Below are 23,654 nucleotides of genomic sequence, written 5' to 3' on the forward strand. Positions count from 1 at the left end.
CCCTCAACAGCCTCTTAGCACTTTAATCCCTTTTACTCCCCCTATCTGGGGAGGTCTAAATGGCCTGCATGATTACCCTGACAAAGCATTACAACAAGACATGCGGTCTGGGACCCATGGTAACTAGGTTGTGTTAAGTAGTACTGTTCTTACCACTTTAATACCTGTTAGTCCCGATATCGGGGGAGGTCTATATGGCCTGCATGATTACCCTGACAAAGTATTATAATAAAACATGCAGTCTGGGAGCCATGGTAACTAGGTTGTGTTAAGTAGTACTATTCTTAGCACTTTAATCCCTGTAACTCCCCCCTATCGGGTGAGGTCTATACAGTACAGGTATGGCATCCATTTTAGGAACCCGGAGATAATTTTTAGGAACCGGGAGATGGAAAAAGATGCTTGGACACCCAGTACAGCTCGTTCTCCTTCAGCCTTTTTATACGAGGGTCCCGGACCCTCAACAGAAACAACAGCATGAAACACCACATATGCCATCCTTTTGAACAATCCAGTACATGTATGGCATCCATTTTAGGAACCCGGAGATAATTTTTAGGAACCGGGAGATGGAAAAAGATGCTTGGACACCCAGTACAGGTCGTTCTCCTTCAGCCTTTTTATACGAGGGTCCCGGACCTTCAACATAAACAACAGCGTGAAACACCACATATGCCATCCTTTTGAACAATAGAGTACAGATATGGCATCGATTTTAGGAACCCGGAGATAATTTTTAGGAACCGGGAGATGGAAAAAGATGCTTGGACACCCAGTACAGCTTGTTCTCCTTCAGCCTTTTTATACGAGGGTCCCGGACCCTCAACAGAAACAACAGCATGAAACACCACATATGCCATCCTTTTGAACAATCCAGTACAGGTATGGCATCCATTTTAGGAACCCGGAGATAATTTTTAGGAACCGGGAGATGGAAAAAGATGCTTGGACACCCAGTACAGGTCGTTCTCCTTCAGCCCTTTTATACGAGGGTCCAGGACCCTCAACATAAACAACAGCGTGAAACACCACATATGCAATCCTTTTGAACAATAGAGTACAGGTATGGCATCGATTTTAGGAACCCGGAGATAATTTTTAGGAACTGGGAGATGGAAAAAGATGCTTGGACACCCAGTACAGGTCGTTCTCCTTCAGCCTTTTTATACGATGGTCCACGACCCTCAACAGGCACAACAGCATGAAACACCACATATGCCATCCTTTTGCACAATAGAGCACAGGTATGGCATCGATTTTAGGAACCTGGAGATTATTTTTTAGGAACCGGGAAATTGATCAAAAAACGTGCTTGGACACCCAGTACAGGTCGTTCTCCTTCAGCCTTTTTATACGATGGTCCACGACCCTCAAAAGGCACAACAGGATGAAACACCACATATGCCATCCTTTTGCACAATAGAGTACAGGTATGGCATCGATTTTAGGAACCCAGAGATAATTTTTAGGAACCGGGAAATTGAAAAAAAAAACGTGCTTGGACACCCAGTACCATCAACAGGCACAACAGCATGAAACACCACATATCCATCCTTTTGCCCAATAGAGTACAGGTATGGCATCGATTTTAGGAACCCAGAGATAATTTTTAGGAACCGGGAAATTGAATAAAAAACGTGCTTGGACACCCAGTACAGGTCGTTCTCCTTCAGCCTTTTTATACGATGATCCACAACCCTCAACAGCCACAACAGCATGAAACACCACATATGCCATCCTTTTGCACAATAGAGTACAGGTATGGCATCGATTTTAGGAACCCGGAGATAATTTTTAGGAACCGGGAAATTGAAAAAAGAAACGTGCTTGGACACCCAGTACAGGTCGTTCTCCTTCAGCCTTTTTATGCAATGGTCCACGACCCTCAACAGGCACAACAGCATGAAACACCACATATGCCATCCTTTTGCACAATAGAGTACAGGTATTGCATCGATTTTAGGAACCCAGAGATAATTTTTAGGAACCGGGAAATTGAATAAAAAACGTGCTTGAACACCCAGTACAGGTCGTTCTCCTTCAGCCTTTTTATACGATGGTCCACGACCCTCAACAGCCACAACAGCATGAAACACCACATATGCTATCCTTTTGCACAATAAAGTACAGGTATGGCATTGATTTTAGGAACCCGGAGATAATTTTTAGGAACCGGGAAATTGAACAAAAAACATGCTTAGACACCCAGTACAGGTCGTTCTCCTTCAGCCTTTTTATACGATGGTCCACGACCCTCAACAGGCACCACAGCATGAAACACCACATATGCCATCCTTTTGCACAATAGAGTACAGGTATGGCATCGATTTTAGGAACCCGGAGATAATTTTTAGGAACCGGGAAATTGAATAAAAAACGTGCTTGGACACCCAGTACAGGTCGTTCTCCTTCAGCCTTTTTATACGATGGTTTACCCTGACAAAGTATTATAATAAAACATGCAGTCTGGGAGCCATGGTAACTAGGTTGTGTTAAGTAGTACTATTCTTAGCACTTTAATCCCTGTAACTCCCCCCTATCGGGTGAGGTCTATACAGTACAGGTATGGCATCCATTTTAGGAACCCGGAGATAATTTTTAGGAACCGGGAGATGGAAAAAGATGCTTGGACACCCAGTACAGCTCGTTCTCCTTCAGCCTTTTTATACGAGGGTCCCGGACCCTCAACAGAAACAACAGCATGAAACACCACATATGCCATCCTTTTGAACAATCCAGTACATGTATGGCATCCATTTTAGGAACCCGGAGATAATTTTTAGGAACCGGGAGATGGAAAAAGATGCTTGGACACCCAGTACAGCTCGTTCTCCTTCAGCCTTTTTATACGAGGGTCCCGGACCCTCAACATAAACAACAGCGTGAAACACCACATATGCCATCCTTTTGAACAATAGAGTACAGATATGGCATCGATTTTAGGAACCCGGAGATAATTTTTAGGAACCGGGAGATGGAAAAAGATGCTTGGACACCCAGTACAGCTTGTTCTCCTTCAGCCTTTTTATACGAGGGTCCCGGACCCTCAACAGAAACAACAGCATGAAACACCACATATGCCATCCTTTTGAACAATCCAGTACAGGTATGGCATCCATTTTAGGAACCCGGAGATAATTTTTAGGAACCGGGAGATGGAAAAAGATGCTTGGACACCCAGTACAGGTCGTTCTCCTTCAGCCTTTTTATACGAGGGTCCAGGACCCTCAACATAAACAACAGCGTGAAACACCACATATGCAATCCTTTTGAACAATAGAGTACAGGTATGGCATCGATTTTAGGAACCCGGAGATAATTTTTAGGAACTGGGAGATGGAAAAAGATGCTTGGACACCCAGTACAGGTCGTTCTCCTTCAGCCTTTTTATACGATGGTCCACGACCCTCAACAGGCACAACAGCATGAAACACCACATATGCCATCCTTTTGCACAATAGAGCACAGGTATGGCATCGATTTTAGGAACCTGGAGATTATTTTTTAGGAACCGGGAAATTGATCAAAAAACGTGCTTGGACACCCAGTACAGGTCGTTCTCCTTCAGCCTTTTTATACGATGGTCCACGACCCTCAAAAGGCACAACAGGATGAAACACCACATATGCCATCCTTTTGCACAATAGAGTACAGGTATGGCATCGATTTTAGGAACCCAGAGATAATTTTTAGGAACCGGGAAATTGAAAAAAAAAAACGTGCTTGGACACCCAGTACCCTCAACAGGCACAACAGCATGAAACACCACATATCCATCCTTTTGCCCAATAGAGTACAGGTATGGCATCGATTTTAGGAACCCAGAGATAATTTTTAGGAACCGGGAAATTGAATAAAAAACGTGCTTGGACACCCAGTACAGGTCGTTCTCCTTCAGCCTTTTTATACGATGATCCACAACCCTCAACAGCCACAACAGCATGAAACACCACATATGCCATCCTTTTGCACAATAGAGTACAGGTATGGCATCGATTTTAGGAACCCGGAGATAATTTTTAGGAACCGGGAAATTGAAAAAAGAAATGTGCTTGGACACCCAGTACAGGTCGTTCTCCTTCAGCCTTTTTATGCAATGGTCCACGACCCTCAACAGGCACAACAGCATGAAACACCACATATGCCATCCTTTTGCACAATAGAGTACAGGTATGGCATCGATTTTAGGAACCCGGAGATAATTTTTAGGAACCGGGAAATTGAATAAAAAACGTGCTTGAACACCCAGTACAGGTCGTTCTCCTTCAGCCTTTTTATACGATGGTCCACGACCCTCAACAGCCACAACAGCATGAAACACCACATATGCAATCCTTTTGCACAATAGAGTACAGGTATGGCATTGATTTTAGGAACCCGGAGATAATTTTTAGGAACCGGGAAATTGAACAAAAAACATGCTTAGACACCCAGTACAGGTCGTTCTCCTTCAGCCTTTTTATACGATGGTCCACGACCCTCAACAGGCACCACAGCATGAAACACCACATATGCCATCCTTTTGCACAATAGAGTACAGGTATGGCATCGATTTTAGGAACCCGGAGATAATTTTTAGGAACCGGGAAATTGAATAAAAAACGTGCTTGGACACCCAGTACAGGTCGTTCTCCTTCAGCCTTTTTATATGATGGTCCACGACCCTCGACAGCCACAACAGCATGAAACACCACATATGCCATCCTTTTGCACAAGAGAGTACAGGTATGGCATTGATTTTAGGAACCCAGAGATCATTTTTAGGAACCGGGAAATTGAGCAAAAAACATGCTTAGACACCCAGTACAGGTCGTTCTCCTTCAGCCTTTTTATACGATGGTCCATGACCCTTAACAGGCACAACAGCATGAAACACCACATATGCCATCCTTTTGCAAAATAGAGTACAGGTCTGGCATCGTTTTTAGGAACCCATAGATAATTTTTGGAACTGTGAGATGGAAAAAGATGCTTGGTCGGTCCTCCTACTTCAAATTTGGGGCACTGCGCGTGCAATCTACTGTGCCACCAGATATGAGTGGTGTGTTAATGAGTACTATTCTTAACAGTTTCATCACTGTTATGTGCCTTTTTTTGGTTTGGGTTTTGTAGCCACAGTGCAGCACCAGAGGCAAAATTGATGTTTGTAAAACAGTTAGAAAGTGCCCTAAAACCTTGCGGCTTGAACACTAGTTGTTGGCGGATAAGTCACGCAAGTCATCCGGCATTCTAAGAAAAAATACGGCAGCGTGTGTACCATTTGTAGCCCAAGGCAGCTCATCTCATCATCAGGCCTTTTTTACTCAAATGTATCGCCCAATGTCAGTCCCTTCAGGATCCATCCCTCATTCATTTTAATAAAGGTGAGATAATCAAGACTTTTTTGACCTAGGCGACTTCTCTTCTCAGTGAAAAAACCTCCTGCTGCACTGAAGGTCCTTTCTGACAGGACACTTGAAGCGGGGCAGGCCAGAAGTTTGATTGCAAATTGGGATAGCTCAGGCCACAGGTCAAGCCTGCACACCCAGTAGTCAAGGGGTCCATCGCTCCTCAGAGTGTCGAGATCCGCAGTTAATGCTAGGTAGTCTGCTACCTGTCGGTTGAGTCTTTCTCTGAGGCTGGATCCTGAAAGGCTCTGGCGATGCATAGGAGTTAAAAAGGTCCGCATGTCCTCTATCAACAACACATCAGGAAAGCGTCCTGTCCTTGCCGCCATGGTCGTGGGAGGAGGAGGATTACTTTCATCTCTTCCCCTGTTAGATTCCCTTTGTGCTGTGAAATCACCCTTATACGCTGTGTAAAGCATAGTTTTTAATTTATTTTGGAACTGCTCCATCCTTTCCGACTTGCGGGAATTTGGTAACATTTCAGTCACTTTATGCTTATACCGGGGGTCTAGTAGCATGGACACCCAGTACAGGTCGTTCTCCTTCAGCTTTTTTATACGAGGGTCCCTCAACAGGCACGACAGCATGAAAGACCCCATTTGCACAAGGTTGGATGCCGAGCTAATCATGTCCCGTTCCTCGTCCTCACTGATGTCACTGAAGGTATCTTCTTCCCCCCAGCCACGTACAACACCATGGGTACCAGATAGGTGACAACAACGAGCACCCTGGGATGCCTGTTGTGCTTGGTCTTCCTCCTCCTCCTCAAAGCCACATTCCTCCTCTGACTCCTCTTCCTCACAATCCTCTTCCTGCGTTGCCGCAGGTCCAGCAAGCAATGCTGATAAAGCTGTTTCTGGTGGTGATGGACACCACAACTCTTCCTCTTCACGCTCATCTACGGCCTGATCCAGCCCTCTTCGCAGGGCACGCTCCAGGAAGAAAACAAATGGTATGATGTCACTGATGGTGCCTTCGGTGCGACTGACAAGGTTTGTCACCTCCTCAAAAGGACGCATGAGCCTACAGGCATTGCGCATGAGCGTCCAGTAATTTGGCAAAAAAATCCCCAGCTCCCCAGAGGCTGTCCTAGCACCCCAGTCATACAAATACTCGTTAACAGCTTTTTCTTGTTGGAGCAGGCGGTCGAACATTAGGAGTGTTGAATTCCAACGTGTCGGGCTGTCGCAAATCAAGCGCCTCACTGGCAGGTTGTTTCGACGCTGGATATCGGACAAGTGCGCCATGGCCGTGTAGGAACACCTGAAATGATCACACACCTTCCTGGCCTGCTTCAGGACGTCCTGTAAGCCTGGGTACTTATGCACAAAGCATTGTACAATCAGATTACACACATGTGCCATGCACGGCACATGTGTCAACTTGCCCAATTTCAATGCCGCCACCAAATTACTTCCATTGTCAGAAACAACCTTGCCAATCTCCAGTTAGTGCGGAGTCAGCCACTGATCCACCTGTGCGTTCAGGGCGGACAGGAGTGCTGGTGCGGTGTGACTCTCGGCTTTCAGGCAAGTCAACCCCAAGACGGCGTGACACTGCCGTATCCGGGATGTTGAATAGTACCTGGCGAGCTGGGGGGTGCCGTTGATGTGGAGCAAGACACAGCAGCAGAAGAGGACTCAGCCGAGGAAGAGGTTATGGAAGAGGATGGAGTAGGAGGAGTAGAGGAGTTAGCAGCAGGCCTGCCTGCAAGTCGTGGCGGTGTCACCAACTCCTCTGCAGAGCCACGCATTCCATGCTTGGCAGACGTCAGCAGGTTTACCCAATGCGCAGTGTAGGTGAAATACCTGTCCTGACCATGCTTTGCAGACCAGCTATCAGTGGTCATATGGACCCTTGCCCCAACGCTGTGTGCCAGACTTGCCATTACTTCCTTTTGCACAATCGAGTACAGGTTTGGGATTGCCTTTTGTGAAAAGAAATTTCGGCCAGGTACCTTCCACTGCCGTGTCCCAATAGATACAAATTTTTTGAAAGCCTCAGACTCCACCAGCTTGTATGGTAAAAGCTGGTGGGCTAAGAGTTCAGACAAGCCAGCTGTCAGACGCTGGGCAAGGGGGTGACTTTGGGAAATTGGCTTCTTACGCTCAAACATGCCCTTGACAAACACCTGACTGTGGGCAGATGACCAGGAACTGCTACGTAAGAGAGACTGAGTGGAGGATGGTTGAGAGGGGGCAAGGAGGACAGCAGTGGTTGACGTGGCTGAAGATGCTGGAGGAGGAGGGTGGCTTTGAGTTTGTGTGCTGCTTTTACTCATGTGTTCTTCCCATTGGCGTTTGTGATGTGAGATCATGTGCCTTCGCAAAGCAGTTGTAGCTAGGTGGGTGTTGGACTTCCCATGACTCAGTTTCTTTTGGCACAGGTTGCAAATGGCATTGCTGTTGTCAGAGGCAGACACACAAAAAAATGCCACACTGCTGAGCTCTACGATGACGGCATTCTGGTGGTGTCAACAGCATGCGTTGATTGGCGTGCTGTCTGGCCGACCCCGGGTGCCAATGCATGCTGTCTGACTGTGCCACTAGCTCCTTGCGACGACCTCCCCCTGCTTCCAACTCGTCTCCTCCTCCTCTCTGTCTCCCCATCTGAACTTTCCCCCTCTTCTTCTTCTCTTCTAGTGGGCACCCACGTGACATCCACGGACACATCATCATCAACCGCTTCACTTGTATCTGACACATCAACAAAGGAAGCAGCAGCAGGTACATCATCATCATCACACCGTACGTCCATGTCTGTAATGCTGCCTGACTGAGACATATCACTGTTATCTACATCCTCTGTCAATGATGGTTGCGCATCACTCATTTCTTCCAACTGATGTGTCAATAACTCCTCTGACAGATCAAGTGAAGCGGCTGTGGTGCTAGTGTTGGTGGTGGCGACAGGCGGGCGAGTGGCACTGGTCACTTGAGAGGTGCCCAAAGCACAGGTGGAGGTGGATGGTGCGTCAAGGTTAGGACTAGGAGCGGAAGCTGTAGAAGATTGGGTGTCCTGTGTTAGCCATTCAACTAGGTCCTCCTCAGAACTTTTCGCATCCCTGGCCTCTGAACACTGTGCATAGTTATAGGGTCTAAGGGAATCACAGCACCACGACCACAACGGCACCTGCGGGGTGGCCTGCCTCTGCCTGTCATTTTTTTTAAAATGTACACTTACAATACTATTAAACAAATTATGAGTGATGACACTGGGCAAGTGGGCACAGTATACGCTGTGAGCCTGACACAAAAAAGCAGACTGATGTTTCAAAGTCAAAAATGTTTATTTTTTAAATATTAAAAGTACTGTGACAACAAATATGAGTGGTGCCACTAACTTGGCAAGTGGCTCTGGCACACACCCTGGCAGGCAGGCAACTTCAATTAGATTACTATAGTAGACTGATGTTTCACAGTCAATTTTTTTTTTTATTAAATATTTAAAATACTGTTATAACAAATATGATTGGTGGCACTAGTTGGCAAGTGGGCCTGGCACACACGCTGGCAGGCAGGCAACTGCAATTCAATTGCACTAGCAGACTGATGATTCACAGTCAAAAAAGTTTTTATTTTAAATATTTACACTACTGTTATAACAAATATGATTGGTGGCACTAGTTGGCAAGTGGGCCTGGCACACACGCTGGGAGGAAGGCAACTGCAATTAGATTACACTAGCTGACTGATGCTTCACAGTCAAAAAAGATTTTTTTAAAAATATTTACACTACTGTTATAACAAATATGATTGGTGGCACTAGTTGGCAAGTGGGCCTGGCACACACGCTGGCAGGCAGGCAACTGCAATTCAATTGCACTAGCAGACTGATGATTCACAGTCAAAAAAGTTTTTATTTTAAATATTTTCAAAACTGTTATAAAAAATTGGATTGGTGGCAATAGTTGGCAAGTGTGCCTGGCACACACGCTGGCAGGCAGGCAAGTTCAATTAGATTACACTAGCTGACTGATGTTTCACAGTCAAAAAAGATTTTTTTAAAAATATTTACACTACTGTTATAACAAATATGATTGGTAGCACTAGTTGGCAAGTGGGCCTGGCACACACGCTGGCAGGCAGGCAACTGCAATTCAATTGCACAAGCAGACTGATGATTCACAGTCAAAAAAAGTTTTTATTTTAAATATTTACACTACTGTCATAACAAATATGATTGGTGGCACTAGTTGGCAAGTGGGCCTGGCACACACGCTGGCAGGCAGGCAACTGCAATTCAATTGCACTAGCAGACTGATGATTCACAGTCTAAACAATTTTTATTTTAAATATTTACAATACTGTTATAACAGATATGATTGGTGGCACTAGTTGGCAAGTGGGCCTGGCACACACACTGGCAGGCAGGCAACTGCAATTCAATTGCACAAGCAGAGTGATGAATCACAGTCAAAAAAGTTTTTATTTTAAATATTTTCAAAACTGTTATAACAAATATGATTGGTGGCAATAGTTGGCAAGTGGGCCTGGCACACACGCTGGCAGCCAGGCAACTTCAATTAGATTACACTAGCAGACTGATGTTTCACAGTCAAAAAATATATTTTTTTAAATATTTACACTACTGTTATAACAAATATGATTGGTGGCACTAGTTGGCAAGTGGGCCTGGCACACACTCTGGGAGGAAGGCAATTGCAATTAGATTACACTAGATGACTGATGTTTCACACTCAAAAAAGTTTTTATTTTAAATATTTACAATACTGTTATAACAAATATGATTGGTGGCACTAGTTGGCAAGTGGGCCTGTCACACACGCTGGCAGGCAGGCAGGCAACTGCAATTCAATTGCATTAGCAGACTGATGATTCACAGTCAAACAAGTTTTTATTTAAAATATTTACACTACTGTTATAACAAATATGATTCGTGGCACTAGTTGGAAAGTGGGCCTGGCACACATGCTGGCAGACAGGCAACTGCAATTAAATAACACTAGCAGACTGATGTAAAAGTTTTTTTTTTTAAAAAAGTTACACTAATGTTACAACAGATAGGAGTGGTGGCACTCAGGATAGAAGTAGGCACAGTATGTGCTGGCAGCCTGACACACAGGCTGGCACTAGTGGCAGGCTGGCCTGGCAACTAAAATTAAATAACACTAGAAGAGGACTGATGTAAATTTTTTTTATTTTTTTTTATTTACACTAATGTTACACCAGATATAAGTGGTGGAAAACAGAGCTATTAATCACAGTATATGATGTGGGCCTGACACACAGGCTTGATGGAAAATGAAATTAGATTACACTAGCAAAATGATGTAAAAGTTTTTTTTTAATTTTACACTAATGTTACACCAGATATCAGTGGTGGCACAGAGCAATTAACCACAGTGTATGCTGTGTGAGCCTGACACACAGGCCTGATAGAAAATGAAATTAGATTACACTAGCAAAATGATTTAAAAGTTTTTTAAAAAAAATTACACTAATGTTAAGCAGATATGAGTGGTGGCTGGCACAGAGCAATTAATCACAGTATATGCTGTGTGAGCCTGACACACAGGCCTGATAGAAAATGAAATTAGATTACACTAGCAAAATGATTTAAAAGTTTTTTTTTTAAATTTACACTAATGATTGTTAAGCAGATATCAGTGGTGGCACAGAGCAATTAACCACAGTATATGCTGTGTGAGCCTGACACACAGGCCTGATAGAAAATGAAATTAGATTACACTAGCAAAATGATTTAAAAGTTTTTTTTTTAAAATTTACACTAATGATTGTTAAGCAGATATCAGTGGTGGCACAGAGCAATTAACCACAGTATATGCTGTGTGAGCCTGACACACAGGCCTGATAGAAAATTAAATTAGATTACACTAGCAAAATGATGTAAAAGTTTTTTTTTAAAATTTACACTAATGTTAAGTAGATATGAGTGGTGGCTGGCACAGAGCAATTAACCACAGTATATGCTGTGTGAGCCTGACACACAGGCCTGATAGAAAATGAAATTAGATTACACTAGCAAAATTATTTAAAAGTTTTTTTTTTTAAATTTACACTAATGTTAAGCAGATATCAGTGGTGGCACTAATTATAGTATATGCTGTGAGCCTCACACACAGGCTGAGAGCCAGGCAAATGTAAATAAAATTACAAATAAAAAATAAAAAATAAACGACTGAAGTTCTAGCCCTAAAAAGGGCTTTTTGGGCTGAAGTTCTAGCCCTAAAAAGGGCTTTTTGGGGTGCTGTCCTTACAGCAGAGATTAGATGAGTCCTTCAGGACTGTAGTGGACACTAAATACACTAGCCTAGCTATCTATTTCCCTATAATATCAGCAGCAGCAGCACTAAACCTCCTCTCACTAACAATGCAAGATCGTAATGAATCTAAAATCGCTGCTGCCCAGGAGCTGGGAGGGTCTGTGAGGGAGTGTCTGCTGCTGATTGGCTCAAATGTGTCTGCAGGCTGTGAGATACAGGGTCAACGTTTCCTCAATGATGATGAATAGGGGGCAGATCGAACATCGCATATGTTCGCCCGCCGCGGCGGACGCGAACAAGCTATGTTCGCCGGGAACTGTTCTCCGGCGAACTGTTCGCGACATCACTAATTGGAACCAGACATTTATACTACCTCCTTTTGTTCAGGCTAGTATCTCTAATAATAATCCAGTACATACGGTTGTTGAGTGCTATGTATGTACACTCCTCAGTCCAGGACTGAATCTTTTTTGTGCATATTCTACGATGTGAAGAACATTGGAATGTGAAATATTCATATTTCATGTTGGGTTAGTGAGCTTGAGTCAATGCATTGGGTTTGTGCGCGAGCAAGGGTTGTTAGTTTCCCCCCCCCCTTTTCACGCTCCATTGAAGTCTATGGGGGGAATACGTTAATGTTTTCTCAATATTCGAAGTTCGGCTTTGTGTGCCCATTGGGTTAGCGTTCATGTGAAATCTTTTTACTTTCAGCTTGTAATATGCGCGCTACCTGACACACGGAAAAAAACGTACTTCTAGTGAAAATATTTATTGTTTATAAAGATAGATATAGATATTGAATTAGTACACTTTTTACCTCTGTGATTACCTTGCATCTAAGCCCCTGCAGACTGCCCCCTTATCTCAGTTATTTTAAATAACTTGCATTTTAGCCAATCAGTGCTGACTCGTAAATAACTCCAAGGGAGTAATAACAATGTTATCTATATGGCACACGTGAACTAGCACTGTCTAACTGTGAAAAACTGTCAAAATGCACTGAGATAAGAGGCTGCCTTCAACAGCTTAGAAATCAGTTTGAGCCTACATAGGTTTAGCTTTCAACAGAGAATACCAAGATAACAAAGCAAATTTGATCATAAGAGTAAATTGGAAAGTGTTTAATATTGCATGCCCTATCTGAATAATTAAAGTTTATTTTTGACTTGACTGTCCATTTAACCCCTTAACGACCGAGGACGTGCAGGGTACATCCTCTAAAAAAATACCCTTAACGACCAAGGACGTACCCTGCACGTCCTCGGTCTGGAAAGCAGCTGGAAGCAATCCTGCTCGCTTCCAGCTGCTTTCCGGTTATTGCAGTGATGCCTCGATATTGAGGAATCCTGCAAAAACCCTTAGTAGCCATCCGATGCAGAGAGGGCCACTCTGTGGCCCTCTCTGCACCGGACATCTATGGCTTTCATCGTTGGTGGGTGGGAGCGTGTATGGGAGGCGGGTGGCGGCCATCGATGGCCCAGATGATGTGGAGGGGGGCGGGATTGTGGGCGGGGATGCCCTGGGGCGCACACGGATGCGCGCACGTGCACGGGGAGGCGGGGGCGTGCACTGGGAGGGAGCGGTGGGAACCGCTATACTACAGAAAATAATATAAGTAAAAATGTAAAAAAATAATAAAAAAAAGGTCATCAGCGAATGTTGGATGCTCTGTGGAGGGAGGGAAGCTACACTACAGAAAAAAAATGGGAGAGAAAAAAAATAAAACCATTTTTTTCTGCAAACTGGGTACTGGCAGACAGCTGCCAGTACCCAAGATGGCCCCCAATAAGGCAGAGGGGGAGGGTTAGAGAGCTGTTTGGGGGGGGATCAGGGAGGTTGGGGGCTATGGGGGATTCTACAAAGCAGCATATGTAAATATGCCAAAAAGAACAAAAAAACCCCCCAAAAAGATACCTTTTATTTTAGTACTGGCAGACTTTCTGCAAGTACTTAAGATGGCGGGGACAATTGTGGGGTGGGGGAGGAAGCTGTTTGGGAGGGATCAGGGGGTGTGATGTGTCAGGTGGGAGGCTGATCTCTACTCTAAAGCTAAAATTAACCCTGCAAGCTCTCTACAAACTACCTAATTAACCCCTTCACTGCTAGCCATAATACATGTGTGATGCGCAGCAGCATTTAGCGGCCTTCTAATTACCAAAAAGCAACGCCAAAGTTATATATGTCTGCTATTTCTGAACAAAGGGGATCCCAGGGAAGCATTTACAACCATTTGTTCCATAATTGCATAAGTTGTTTGTAAATAATTTCAGTGAGAAACCTAAAGTTTGTGAAAAAATGTTTTTTATTTTTTTTATTTGATCGCATTTGGCGGTGAAATGGTGGCATGAAATATACCAAAATGGGCCTAGATCAATACTTGGGGTTCTCTACTACACTACACTAAAGCTAAAATTAACCCTAAAAGCTCCCTACATGCTCCCTAATTAACCCCTTCACTGCTGGGCATAATACACGTGTGGTGCGCAGTGGCATTTAGCAACCTTCTAATTACCAAAAATCAAAGCCAAAGCCATATATGTCTGCTATTTATGAACAAAGGGGATCCAAGAGAAGCATTTACAACCATTTATTCCATAATTGCATAAGTTGTTTGTAAATAATTTCAGTGAGAAACCTAAAGTTTGTGAAAAAAATTTGTGAGAAAGTGAACAATTTTTTTTATTTGATCGCATTCGGCGGTGAAATGGTGGCATGAAATATACCAAAATGGGCCTAGATCAATACTTTGGGATGTCTTCTAAAAAAAAATATATATACATGTCAAGGGATATTCAGGGATTCCTGAAAGATATTAGTGTTCCAATGTAACTAGCGCTAATTTTGAAAAAAAAAAAGGGTTTGGAAATAGCAAAGTGCTACTTGTATTTATGGCCCTATAACTTGCAAAAAAAAGCAAAGAACATGTAAACATTGGGTATTTCTAAACTCAGGACAAAATTTAAAAACTATTTAGAATGGGTGTTTTTTGGTGGTTGTAGATGTGTAACAGATTTTGGGGGTCAAAGTTAGAAAAAGTGTGTTTTTTTCCATTTTTTCCTCATATTTTATATATTTTTATAGTAAATTATAAGATATGATGAAAATAATGGTATCTTTTGAAAGTCCATTTAATGGCGAGAAAAACGGTATATAATATGTGTGGGTACAGTAAATGAGGAAGAGGAAAATTACAGCTAAACACAAACACTGCAAAAATGTAAAAATAGCCTTGGACCCAAACGGACAGAAAATGGAAAAGTGCTGTGGTCATTAAGGGGTTAAAGGGACTGTATACACCAATTTTCATATAACAGCATGTAATAGACACTACTATAAAAACGAATATGCACAGATACTGATATAAACATTCAGTATAAAAACTTTTAAAAACTTCCTTAGAAGCTCCCAGTTTAGCACTGTTGATGAGGTTAGGCTGGGACACCCAGTGAAAGGGGCTGAGGAAAACAAGAATAAGCAGACACCCCCCTTCGCAGCATATGATAAGATCCATTAAACAAACAGGAGCAAACTTGAATCTGTAGTCATCAGTACACATCTACAACTTTGGGGCTTGGTTAGGAGTCTGAAAATCAGTACAATGTTATTTAAAAATAAGCAAAATTATACATAGTTACAAAAACACTCCTAGAGTACAATGTCCCTTTAAGTAATAAAACGTGTATTTACAAACACGAATAGATTTGATTACTCCTACAATCATGGTCTCCAATCATAACAATATAACTGTCAAGCTGATAGCGGACTACATAACTGTCAAACCTGTCTCTAAATATTGTGGTTTAGAAAAAGGTTAATCTAACCACGCCTTTTTCTCCAGGTGTCACCGGAAGTGCTGTGTCCGACATTGTTCTTCTTCCGACAGAAACAGTCAGCTGAGAATTGTACAGTAAACATATCGTTTCACGTAATGGAAGACATTAAATATAAAAGCAGCACCCTCAGTAAGATTAAGTAAGAGAGCGACTTCGACATAGTACTAAACAACTATAATGGTGGAACCGGGTCGTTAGGTTTATTTAGTTCCGTGTAGTTTGTGTTTTCGGTGGGGAAATAAAATTAAGAAACATCTAATTGGTCGCCAAGAGCCACGTCTAGTGGGAGAGGCCAAGGAAGAGAGGAGTCTGGAGAACTGAAGAGGAATCACTGAACGCTGAGTAGCGGGGGTCTGGAGGGCCGAGGCTGAATACCTCCCAGGTGAGGTGCTTGACTGTCACCTCCCCTGTCGCACTTGTTGCCTGACAGACACGTAGCAGAATCGCCGCATATCCTGCTTCTTTCCATACAGTCTTTTTTTCAGACTGTCACAGACACTACCCTTGTGCCCTGTGTAAATATAACATAGCCCTCTCTTACACAAAAAATGTATATTGCACACTATCAATTTGTAGTTTACATTTTTGTTTTCTGAATCTAGAACATGCATATAACTGTTAGGGTTATATTTAACAGCTTCTGTCTTAATGTTTTTGTCTTATCAGGGAAGAACCATATTCTAGTGACTTTTTTATGCAGTCACATGACCGTCAGCTGCAGTTTTAGAATGCATTGCAAATCGGTGTTTCTGAAGAAATTCAAAATAGTTCCAGGACTTCCATGCTGCTCCTGATGGAAATAATCAACACGTTGTAGTTTATTCAGAAGCAAAGTGATTATACAAGCATTTATTATAGTACACTAGGTAGCCTTAGCAATGGAAACGAAAACTGCCTCTGAAAACAACCTCCATGACACTGTGGTTGAAAATGGGATTTCTGTCAGTCAGGGAGAGCAATCTGATGCCAAAGCTAAATTAAACATGCCTCTTGAAGGGGAGGGGACAACTGGTAAGCAAATCATTTTATTATGTTATTTATAAAATTGTACATGGGATAATATAATGTCAACCACAAATAATTAGTATATAACTCACAAGGTACTCTGTGTCATATTCAAGTATAACAGGGGTGTACATAGTTTAGTGATGTGTTGTCTACATTTTTTGAGACGTTTGTCAGTGTGATCTATGTGCTATCCATAGGAAAAATAGAATGTACTTGAGCAAAACACAATTTTAAATTTCTTTTAACTTGAGTACATTCTATCACTACAGTGTGGCAGGGAAATGGAAAAATCACAGTAGAAGTACTGTTTAGGGCCCACAGAGCATATGATTTTTGGGTTATTATTGCCCTTTAAAGTCCTAAAAGTTTAAAGTGTTTTGCACTGTATGTAATGTCGATTTTGGGAATGTATTTCTCACAATATTCAGCATTCCAAAAAAAAATCCAAACATATTTTGTCACATGCTATAGTATAAAAATGGTTTTGTGTTACATGCATAATTTTTTTTTTTATATTTTCAGTAGTATAGCTTGGGTGCATGGCTGATGTTGTATCCGATTTTTAAAAAAAAATAAAAAAAAAAATATGTTTTTCAGGACAAAGCTGAATATTATTAGCACTGTACTATTTAGATGTTTCACATTACATTTTGTTTTATAATTTTTTTTAATGCTGAAATCCTTCCTATGGTGAACAAAATTAAACAGCAACTTAAAATGTGTTAAATCAACGTAATGTGTAGAGAGAGAGATCTCTCTCTGATTGGCTGAACTGCCCCTTTTGGAAGATGGGAAACAAAAAAAGCATTTGGCGGGGGGTGCTTGCAGGAACGCACACACTAAATTTAAGTTAAAGGGTCACTGAACCCAAACTTTTCTTTCATGATTCAGATAGAGTATGCAATTTTAAGCAACTTTCTAATTTACTCCTATTATCACATTTTCTTAATTTTCTTGGTATCTTTTTATTTGAAAAGCAAGAATGTAAGTTTAGATGCCGGCCCATTTTTGGTGAACAACCTGGCTTGTTCTTGCTGATTGGTGGATACATTCACCCACCAATTAACAAGTGATGTCCAAGGATCTGAACCAAACATTGTCTGGCTCCTTAGCTTAGGTGCCTTCTTTTTCAAATAAAGATAGCAAGAGAACGAAGAAAAATTGATAATAGGAGTAAATTAGAAAGTTGCTTAAAGATTACATGCTTTATCTGAATCACAAAAGAAATAAAAAATTGGGTTCAGTGTCCCTTTTAAATGTCAGTGCAGAGGCTGTGAAAATGAAGTAGTGTCTCTATCCTGGATTATTAGTGACAGCTGCGCCTAATTGCTGTTATGTTTTTTTTATATATTAAAGGGACACTGAACCCATTTTTTTTTCTTTTGTGATTCAGATAGAGCATGCCATTTTAAGCAACTTTCTAATTTACTCCTATTATCACATTTTCTTTGTTCTCTTGGTATGTTTATTTGAAATGCAAGAATGTAAGTTTAGATGCCAGCCCATTTTATGTTGAACAACCTGGGTTGTTCTTGCTGATTGGTGGATACATTCATCCACCAATAAAGTGCTCTCCAGAGTTCTGAACCACAAAAAAAAAGCTTAGATGCCTTTTTCAAATAAAGATAACAAGAGAATAAAGAAAATTGATATTAGGAGTAAATTAGAAAGTTGCTTAAAATTGCATGCTCTGAATCATGAAAGAAAAAAATTGGGTTCAGTGTCCCTTTAAGGTAAACACCAGGGTGGGTATTGGAGGGCTAGTGCTTGCAGAGCAGGGTAAGTTGTGTAGTTAGAGTTGCAGCTGTAAGAAAGAGAATGGTAAGGTGAAAAATCCTGGTTATAAAGTAAGGGGGAGGTGTAGTTTGAGACAGGGTAGAAAAGGAGACAAGGGATTGGAATGTTACAATAATAAAAGTTAAAAGTAATTCCATATTAGCCCAACAGATATAAGAATAAGACATAAATGCACTCATTGTCTTGATTGGAGTTATCTTTCAGATGAATTGCCTTTTAAAATGGTTTGCAGAGCAGGGTACGTTGTGTAGTTAGAAAACATTTATTTAGTATGCAGATGTTGTGCAATTCAGTGATTTATTTCTGATGAGTATGCAAAGCAACGGCTTTTTTATCCTTTAAAGGGACAGTGTACACTAATTTCTATATAACTGCATGTAATAGACACTACTATAAAGAATAATATGCATGTATACTTATATAAAAATCCAGTATAAAACTTACTTAGAAGCTTCCAGTTTAGCTCTTTTTAAAAGGTTACTGGAACACCCACTGCAAGTGGAAAATATCAGACACTTCCCCCCCCCCTTCCTTTGTATATGAAAATACTCTTTACACAAACAGAAGCAAGCTGGAGTAGGTATATGTCAGTATTCTCCTAAAACTTTGGGGATTGGTTAGAAGTCTGAGAATCAGTGCAATGTTATTTAAAAATAAGCAAAACTATCCATTAAAAAAAACAAAACTTTATGGGCTATATAAATAGATCATCTACAACATTTGTGCAAAGAAAAAAAACTAGTGTATAATGTCCCTTTAAAGAAGGAGAGAAGAGGAATTTTTACTCCAGTCAATAAAGTTGCAGGCGTCATTTTCAGCATTCTTTATATATGCACCACCTGAAGAGTTTCTTGACTTTGTACAAGTAAAATGTTATTAACATTTTGTTAAAACGTGTTATTGTGCTTTCAAATCTCAGTTACCTTAGAGATACTTTTCAATATTTCCTGTCAAGTCTGATTTTGAGCTGATGTTGAGAAACACTGCCTTTTGGGAGCATGTCTGTAATAACACACAATTAGTTTGAGAGTAACTAAGTGATTCTTTCTTTGCTATGACAAAATAGTGGTCTTCATTCCCTAGAAGTAGTTTTAAAATGTGTCCATAGTTGTGTCCCCCCCCCCCCCCGCTACCTTTTTATCCTGAGCTCTTTTGTGTTGTTACATCACATAAAATGGTTTAAAATGACCTTTGAATAATGTTGCTGATTATGTTACTGGTTATACATGTTTACATTTATGCCACTATTTGTATGATTTAGTAGTTTTACATGGTTGTATATCTGCCCACTGTTTTGTTATGGTTTACCAGTTTGTTACTTTGGTGACTAAAAATGATCTATCTTGTTAGCATAAAGCAATTTCAAGTTAAATGGACAGTCACACAAAAATTAAACTTGCATTATTCAGATAGGGCATGCAATTTTAAACAACTTTCCATTTTACTTTTCTAAACAAATTTGTTTTTGTTCTTTTGGTATTCTGGCCTTTTTTTAGGTTCTGCACCATGGATAGCACTTGCTTTTTGGTGACTGAGATTTAGCCACCAAAAAGCAAGCATAATCCAGGTTCTGAACCAAAAATGGGCTGGCTCCTATGCTTTACATTCCTGCTTTTTAAATAAAGATGGCAAGAGAGTGAAGAGAAATTGATTATAGGAGTGAATCAGAAAGTTGCTTAAAATTGCATGCACTGGACTTCCGGAAGGCGGCTCACCAATATGGCCACAGCTTCACAATGCTCCGTGACTGAAACTTGCTTATGAATGCAGTGTGGCAGAATATCCATCCATCCATACCTCTCTTGGCAGTAAGTGTGCCCGGGAAAGCTACAGGATCAGGACATTGTAACTCCTTGCCTCCGAGAAGGCACTAAAATGTTAAAATTTGTCTTTGGGCCTGCAAACCTGCTTACTCCGATAAACCGGATGGCGCACATTACTGAGGCCCTAATAGATGTCTTTGCGCCACGATTGGATTCCCTAACAGCTATGGGGGAACTCCTCTGTGAAGTGCAAGATCTTTGCACACCCGAACACACTAAAATAATTCCTATTTGTCTAATTGCACCTCGGCAGATCTCCAACTAATCTGAACGCAGGCACTCTGGATATCGGCATTATAGCACGGATGGAGGAGCCACACTCCCCTATCCTTCTATCCCAACCAAGCTACCTGGTCATGTTGGAAGCGGGGATAATAAACAACATGAATGTCTCCCATACACTGACTTACCCCAAACTTACTCCTACAGAAATACACCAGATTTCAGGATTCCTAGCCTTCAGTGGAGGTGGGGTCGCTGACGGCTTCACGGTCTGTGTCCCAGGTCCTTTTCGGTCCTGCTCTCATGCCGTCGACATGGCTGAACATTGTCTTAGGTGGAAAAGAACGACGCCACAACTCCTGAGCCTACTGATGCTCGGGCTGAATTATATACACGGGGAGCAGACGGCAGCTTTGTGATCCATGCTGCAAAGCGGAGGGGACAAGCCGCAGCTGTAATTGACCCACTGCAGGATACCACTTTTCTGAAAGCCTTGAAGTCTGACTCAATAGGTGGCGGCTGCCCTTCAGTTGCACTGCTGTATCTAATTCCCGCTATTAGGCAGCCCCTTTTCCCTCCGTAAAACAGCTGCATTCTTCTGAGGCATGGATGCCATGCTCCATCCCGTGCTGGGGTTGGGTAATCTGTTTATTGTTACAGCCCTATGTACCAGCTGACTGTTTAACAAAATAGTTATATGAGCTAATATCCTCGTCTAGTTTATATACAACTGTAAAATACCTAGCACCTTTGAATATCCGCATGTATTTGTTCAATCCCATCCAATATGCAAACTTGTTAGTCAGTGGATGCCCCAACTTGTTTTAAACCTGACTGTTATGTGTGTGTTGTTACATATATGTTTGGTTTTAGTCGTTTTACTGTTTTTATTATTTTTACCTCCTAAGATATACTGTGCGCAGAGTAGCGGGAGATTTGTAACCACCCATATCCGCAACGCTGTATTCATTATAAGCAGAACCAACCAATCACCCTGTATTTCTATGAACTAGAGCTCTATTTAATATTTGTATGTCATTCATTATACTCTTTTTAGACAGCCGGTGGTGGAGAGTGGAAGGGAGATTTTAACCTGCTTACGTAATGCTGTTTTTCTCTCTCTATTTTTCTTTATCACTTCTCATGGATGTTGGTGAAAACGGTTGGTTGTTTTCTGTGAGTCCCAGTGCCCTGTTAAATTTTAATATAATTAATTCATAATCGCCCTGGTCATCCCCAAGAACTTGATTTTTTTATACGCGCTTTAAGCCACGGGCAATAAAATCTGTACTCAGGAGAGTCACACCTTAAAGTCACGGTAATTTAGTCTCCTCCATATCCTTTTAAACAAGCATATTCTGGCTGGTGGTTTGTGCATTGCCAATATTATCCTCTTTAGGCATATCATGAAACATAACAGGTTTTTGCAGGCGTACATTTCACCACCAACTCAAATGGATTATTTAACTCTAAGTCAACTGGGCTCTTACATAACATACACATTTATATTTCCTTAGTGAACCGCTAGAACACTGCTTATTAAAGTAAAACTTTTGGAGAGTACAATTCATTAGCAGCATTGTATACTCATACTAATTAAATCTCGGTAGGCTCATTGTTTAATCATAAGCATAGGTTTGTTAACCTTACAATACTGGATAGCACAAATATTGTCCTTTTTTCCTATATACATAATGGGGATGGCACACCTCTATAGTCTCTGGATCAATTAGGGAGGTGTTTAGTTGACATATTTTGGTTTGGTTAAGATGTTATGTTTATTGTATTATATAAAAATAAGGAACACGGATTGTACAGGAACTGTTAACTGACTGCATTGATAAAGCTTTTCTTATAAGGATATACCTATTTCGAGCATTATCAAAGGACTATAACGATTTCTAACAAAATGGCATTCTGCAGCCTTTATTTGAAGCCTGCGGTAATAGCTGCATGATGGTTACGGTTTTCTGTAATGTTTAATGCAACTCCGCATTGTGAACTGTTTATAACCTCATTCTGTATATGCATACAGTTGTTTAACTGTACCTGTGTTAATTCAATTAAAAAAATAAATAAAAAAATTGCATGCGCTATCTGAATTAAAAAAATTGGGTTTAGTATCCCTTTAAGAGTAAGGGATAGTTATCTGTATATTGATATATAAAGAATAATACAAAAGTTTTTAGGAGCCAGAAGATGATTCTCGGATCTTTGTGATATCTAATCAGTGGTGTATCTGGTGTGTATTACTTATTTGTAATTTGTGTTTTGGTGAATATATTTCACCTTATGTACTGTAGGGGATTGTCTTGAATGTCGGTTTATGGCATTGTTTTTGTTAATATATTACAGATAAAAGTAAGAAGTACTATTTGCTTAGAAATCTATACTTGGAGATGTGGTCATCTTGCTAAATCGGGCCTGATTTGTCTTCAAGGATATAATTAAAAAGGTCATGCTTGAATGGAGAAGTCCCCCCCATAGAAGTCAATGGAGCAAAAAAAGTGGGGGGAAAAAAAGCTAAGACCCTACTCGCACGGAAACCTGATTGTATATTTTCAAGTGCGCTAAACCAAATGAAAATATTATTTCACATTCCAATGTTCTTCACATAGAATAATATGTTCAAATTATTTATAAATAAATATTTCTATATCTGGTATTTTTTACAAATATATTTTTATGCCTAAATACATATACATGATTGTGTGTATATGGGTGCAAGAATCATAGGGAAAATTACAAAACAAATTAATACGACACACAGAGAAAGTCCAGCACTCACTTACAAGCTCACAACTAAGATAAAAAGCAAAAATGGAAGGGTTAGTTACCGCATCTGGCCAAATGGGACAAGCCCAGGTACCACATCAAGGTCTCTTCCAAAACCTGGGACCCTAAAACAGCCACACAATGCAAGCTCTCAATCCAACAAACTGGGAGAAAGTGAAGGGTGCACAGGCTTATGTAATCTCCCTAGACCTATTTAAAACACGGAAGGGGACTCTTAGACTGGACTGGGTACACATCCCATGACCCTGCAACATGCTCAGCCCTGGGTGCTCACTGGCACTCACAGGAAACTGTGCTGTCCCCAGAGTCACAGGCATTTAACCCCAGACAGGTCTGGGTGCAAGAACCATAGGGCTAAGCATGTTGCAGTGTCATGGGATATGTCTGAGTGTAGTTCCGTGTTTTGTATATGTCTAGGGTGATTACATAAGCCTGTGCACCCTTCACTTGCTCCCAGTTTGTTGGATTGAGAGCTTGCATTGTGTGGCTGTTTTAGGGTCCCAGGTTTTGAAAGGGACCTTAATGTGGTACCTGGGCTTGT

At 41.3% G+C, this 23,654-nt stretch overlaps 1 protein-coding gene across 2 annotated transcripts in view; it reads left to right on the forward strand.

Annotated features, from left to right (window-relative positions):
* Positions 1-15,506: 15,506 nt before the first annotated feature.
* GOLGA3 (golgin A3) overlaps positions 15,507-23,654 on the forward strand; it is a 213,751-nt gene continuing 205,603 nt past the window's right edge. For both annotated transcript variants that reach the window (XM_053701891.1, XM_053701892.1), the window contains exons 1-2: positions 15,507-15,849; positions 16,134-16,478. In XM_053701891.1, the coding sequence (XP_053557866.1) occupies positions 16,346-16,478 (133 nt within the window). In that variant the 5' untranslated portion in view covers positions 15,507-15,849; positions 16,134-16,345. The remainder of the gene's footprint in view (positions 15,850-16,133; positions 16,479-23,654) is intronic.

This window comes from Bombina bombina, chromosome 2 (genome assembly GCF_027579735.1).
Source record: "Bombina bombina isolate aBomBom1 chromosome 2, aBomBom1.pri, whole genome shotgun sequence".
Taxonomy (NCBI): Eukaryota; Metazoa; Chordata; class Amphibia; order Anura; family Bombinatoridae; genus Bombina; species Bombina bombina.